Source organism: Notechis scutatus, chromosome 3, assembly GCF_049901735.1.
Source record: "Notechis scutatus isolate UNSWTSFEM ecotype Mainland chromosome 3, rNotScu1.2, whole genome shotgun sequence".
In the NCBI taxonomy this organism is placed as follows: domain Eukaryota; kingdom Metazoa; phylum Chordata; class Lepidosauria; order Squamata; family Elapidae; genus Notechis; species Notechis scutatus.
The window spans coordinates 118,599,236-118,604,185 of record NC_142011.1 but is presented as its reverse complement, the minus strand read 5'-3'; the positions used below and the strand labels follow the sequence as shown (position 1 = coordinate 118,604,185).

The 4,950-nt window shown below is 54.9% G+C and overlaps 1 protein-coding gene across 1 annotated transcript; it reads right to left on the bottom strand.

Annotated features, from left to right (window-relative positions):
* Positions 1 to 695: 695 nt before the first annotated feature.
* On the bottom strand, positions 696 to 3,707 carry INSM1 (INSM transcriptional repressor 1). Its single transcript, XM_026672467.2, has one exon. It carries the CDS (start codon positions 3,221 to 3,223, stop codon positions 1,844 to 1,846), a length of 1,380 nt encoding a protein of 459 aa, XP_026528252.2. The 5' UTR covers positions 3,224 to 3,707; the 3' UTR covers positions 696 to 1,843.
* Positions 3,708 to 4,950: the final 1,243 nt, after the last annotated feature.

Sequence of the window (4,950 nt, the reverse complement as noted above, 5' to 3'; positions counted from 1 at the left end):
CTGGAAGACATTTCCTCTCCATGTTTCACAACATCCAGAAGAAAACCCCTAGTTTTCTGACAACTTCCAAACCATTTAGAAAAATCTGCCGAAAATAAGTTTTTCTGCAGTAAAATAATAATAAATTCAGGACTTTGGAATGTATTCAATACAATAAAGCAATAAGAGGAAAATGAAATGTAGGTGCCGGTGAAAAAGAGGTATGTGAATGGTGAGCAGAAACAGGCAAGAGAGCTTGAAGGCTACAGGGCTTTTCTAAGAAACACCCTGTTAATTGTGTTTAGTGTCTTTCTACCAGAAATGCTCCCTTATTCTAACCCGGAAGGATGGCCACCAGGGTAGTGCTGTCACTAAGGTCACACTGCATTTTTTTTCAAGGGCTTGTTTACCTCCTCTTTCTACTTCTGGAGCCAAGCTCAGACACTGAAATGAGAAATTGGGAATGAATGTGATGAGCTCTGATACTTATTAGACCTTTGCTCCTAAGTTGAAGAAATAGATGCTCCCCCCCAAATTGTAGCTAATTAACAATTGCCAACTCAAATTTATTTAACTGCTAAAAAACACAAAACTTTTCTTTTTCAATTGCAGCCTCATAATCCCAATGGAGTAAACTTGGCCAATCAGAATGGTTAATGGCCATTCTGTAGGAATGGATAAAGCATAGAAAAATTAAAAGAAAAAACGATGTACACTTGAATTTGAAAATATTTTATTTGAATAATAAATAATTATACAATTAAAACAGTTCTATTGAAGCATTCTATAAATAGCTAACAGTTAAGAAAATAATGTGTGTAGAAAAGAGATTGCATCTAAAAGTAAGCTGAGCTGTTTGAGAGCTCTCCAAGCGAGAATAAGAGTTGCAGTTGTATGTTTACTCTAGATATAAAAGTTAAATCCCTTTCAACAGATTTTTTTTTTAAGAAGGTAATTGTGCAATCCCATCTATGTTTACCTAGAAATGAGCCCACAGATTTCAGAAGGACTTATTTCCAGAGAAGTGAGTTTGGGACTGCAGCACTTAAGAGCACAGTGAAATGGTAAGAGAAAGGCAAAAATGATAAAAACACCATAATTAATAAATAACCAATAAATAACCATTGCGCATAAATCAACATATACACAGAGTGTCAACAAACATCTCTAGTTCAAAAAAGAAAGAAACCCGAAAGGTTGGCATTTTATAATATTAAGGCAGCGTCTACAACATTTTTCAACAACAGTAAAGTCAAGGCAATTGTGGCTATACTAACCAAAGTTATATCTTTAAGCGGTTTGATTTTGTTCACATACAAAATAAAATTGAAGGAAACGAACCAACCAACAACAAAGAAAAGGTAAAGCCAGATCCCAGCAGTTCACAAGCCATAATAAAGCTAATCAAGTAGGTAAATGTTCAATTCACAGCCTGTGAAATGTAAAGGCATTCATCACCATTCCTTAAAGATTCACTTAGGGGCAGCGGGAAAGAGAACGGGGATTTTTCCCCATTAAAATAGCTCGAGACTTGGACCTTGGAGCAGCTCCCGGGTGCAGGGAAAAGAGGGAAGGGGCTGCTCCAGAGCGCGCCCTCCGAGCGGCACAGATAAGCCGCCTTCAACCCCAGCATCACACAGATGCTCAACGGCTGGCAGGGGTCGGGGGAGAGCCCTTCGAAGCAGCAGCAGCAGCAGCTGAAGAAGGACCGTCGCTGGTTGGCAAACTGACCCGGCCGGATTCGCGCATGAAAGGCGCGAAGGGCCAGCCAAGTCCTTGCCATTCCGCAGGTCGGGCGAGCGGGCGGGCAGGCGGGGCGGCGGTGGTGCTGGTGCTGGAGGCAAGGCACTGCGGGACTCCCTCTCTAGCAGGCTGGGCGCACGGGGACCTGGAGCAAGATGACTTGCCGGTTCTCCGAGGGATGGCATTTGTTGATGTGTCGGGTGAGGCCTGGCGAGCTGTAAAATGTCGCTGGGCAGTATTTGCAGGGGAAGGCCTGGGCTGCATGGAGCACGCGGAGGTGGCGCTCCTGACCGCTCTTACTGGGAAAGGTCTCCCCGCACACTGGGCAGAGGTGGCACTCCCCGGACAAGCTCAGCGAGCTGTGGCCGGCCGCCGCCTCTTCCAGACAGGCCTCGGGATGCGGCCGAGCCTGGGACAAGCTGTCAAGAGGCTCGTGGTGGAGCGGCAGGTGCTTCCGTAGGGCGCTCTGGCGTCGGAAGCGCTTGGCGCAACGCGGGCAGGCGAATTCCTCGGCTCCGGCGGCCTCCGGTTCTCCGCTGCTGCCGCCCCCACCGCTCCCGGGACTCGGCGTGTCCCGCTCGCTGCTGCTGCTGCTACTGTTGCCGCCACCGCCGCCCGCTCCCTTGGCAGTCTCCCCCGGAGCAGGCTTGGCCTTGGTAGCGGGGCCGTTGACTGGCCGCGGTTTGTGCCATCGGCGATGCGAGGCCAGGTTAGCCGGACAGCTGAAGAGCTTGTCACACTCGGGACAGCGGTACTCGACGCGCACGATACGCGAGCACTTGTGCTGAGCCAGAGCCAGCGGGTCCGGGTAGCGTTCCTTGCACAGTTGGCAGATGAATTCGCCCAGCGGCTGCGCGCTCCCCGCTTTCAGCCCCGCGGCCGAGCCAGTCGTCGGCTGCTGCTGCTGCTGCTGTTGCAGTTGCTGCGTCGCTGGAGCAGGCTCCGGCGGCCCTTCTTTGATCCGCAGCCCCAGCACCGGCGACGTAGTCACCTCGTCCTCGAAGTGCAACTTGCGGGCCGCCTTGGCCTTTCGGCCTTGAGAGCGCTTCGACGCGCCTGGACTCGGCGCATGGCTGCGTTGAGGGGCAGGCGGCGGGCCAGAAGCGAGGGCGGCGGCGGCGACTGCCCAAAGCTTGAGCTCTCCTCCGGGGCCCAAGAGTAACGGTTCCGGCGCCGGAAAGGACTCGGCCGAGACGGGCGAGGCCAGGTGGAGGCTCCGCTCCTCGCTCACCGCTCGCGCCGGACTGTGCAGCGGCGCCGGAGAAGAGGGGCCCTCCGGCGTCCCAAACTGCGGCACCGCGGGCGCAGGCAGAAGGGCCGCTTCGGCGGATTCCGAGGCAGAAGCCGCGCTGGGGAACTGAGGGGCAGGAAAAGGCGGAGGAACCAAGAGTTGCACCGGATCGCCTCCTTCCAGCCCAGAGGCCGGGTAGCAAGAGCAGCGCGTCCGGTAAGAAATGGGCGTAGGTCTGCGACTCCTCTTCACCAGAAAGCCCCGGGGCATCCTCGAGCAGCTCCGGAAGGCGTCTGCTGCTGGTGATGCTGCTGCCTCAGTCTCTGAGCGGCAAGCGCGGCGCTAGCATCCAGCTGGGTCCTTCTTCGACCAGCCCGCCTTCCCTCCGTCAGCCGAGCCAAACGAGAGAGAGAGAGAGAAACGGAGGAGGAGGAGGCGGCCTCGCTTCGCCTCCTCGCTTCGCACGTTTCGCAGTCTGCGCTGCGGCGGACTCCCCGGGCGTCCCTGCCAGAGCGCCACGGCCGCCGACTCTCAGTGATGTTGCCCCCCCAGTCGCCCAGCCTCACCGCCCGCTTTTTAAGGGGGGAGGACAGCATTGTTCTGGCCTCCTGCTCCTCCCCGGAGCCAATCAGCGCTTCCCGCGGCTGCTCCATTGGCTTTGAGGCAGAAAGGGGGCAGGCGCCCGCCGAGCGAGTGGCTGTGCTAGGTAGAGCGCAGCAGATGTACCTGAGGGGTTCGGCGCTTCCCTTTTCTTTTCGTTTGTCCTCCCCCTCCTTTTCTTTTCTTAGCCCTTCCCTTCCCCCTCCCCTCCTTGTCCCCCAAAAGGCACACGCCCCGCTCCGCCTCCTTTCACGGTCTGCTGCTTTTCTATGGGAAGGCGCACGTGCCTCCCTTTTGTGTCTTTTCTTCAGGCGGGGCACAAGAGCTGCCAAATCGAAGTATCCATCAGCATGACAATAAGGGATGGGGAGGACGAGTGTGTTGGCAGTTGGGAGTGGGGGGGGGGAGAGCTGCCCACACCTCCGCGAGCAAAATAGCAACAAAAGAGAAGAACGAGTCGAAATATGTCGAGGAGAGGGCAAAATGCAGGCGGGAGAAAAGGAGGGAGCAAGAGAAGGACGCCAATTGTTTAAAAGCCCTTTGGGGCCAAGAAAATCCTGAGGAAAGGAACGGCTATAGAAATCGTGGGGCGCGCGAGCTTCCAGTGGCGGAACAGAAGCGGCCCAGGGCCACACATGGGGGGGGGCAGAGGGGGTTGGGAGGGAGGGAGATGGGGAGGGGAGGAAAGAAGGGCAAGGCGACGCGCGCGAGCCCGGCCGCGCCTCCAGCCGCTTGTTGTCTCTGCCAAGGCAAAGGCTTCTCGCGGCGAAGAGCTTTGTCCGCAGAAAGCACTGCGGCTGCGCTGGCGCTTTTGAGGAAAAAAAAAAAAGCCCCCTCCTCTCGCAACTCTCTTCCCGGCTGCCCAGCTTCATCCTGTGCAAACCTCCTCGGCAGTAAAGCCATAAAGTTCAGTGGGGTTTCATTGCCATTTTTTATTCCTCCGGCAAACCGGCGTGGTGTGATGGGGTGGGAAGCGAAATCCCAGGCGCTCGTCGGCGATTTCCTTTGCAGTTGTAACCCGGACGAAGAACCGCAAGCAGAGGACTTGCCAGGCAGCCGGGGAGACCTGTGGCTGTTTCAGACCGCAAAGCTGTGCGCTATAGCGAGACGCTCGGGGAGGAACCGCCGCTGCTTTGCGGGTGCGCCTGTTACTGCTGCTTCATTCAAGTGTTTATAAATGGGTAAAGGCCACACTGAGCAGAGTGGAATGAGCTCTTGTGCTTTGACTCGATGAGGCATTTTGATATAGAATTGTGCTGTAAAGATACAGGCAACACTTTGGGTCTAAGAGCATCCTTTGCTTGCTTTTCTAACACCATCCGGGTGGGAGGGAGGGCTCCGTCTCTTCCAGCCCTCTTCGGATCCTAGTTAGGGGCAGGATCTGACTACAAGTCTTT

Coding starts and splice junctions, on each gene's coding strand:
- INSM1 (XM_026672467.2), bottom strand. CDS start 3,223: ATGCCCCGGGGCTTTCTGGTGAAGAGGAGTCGCAGACCTACGCCCATT.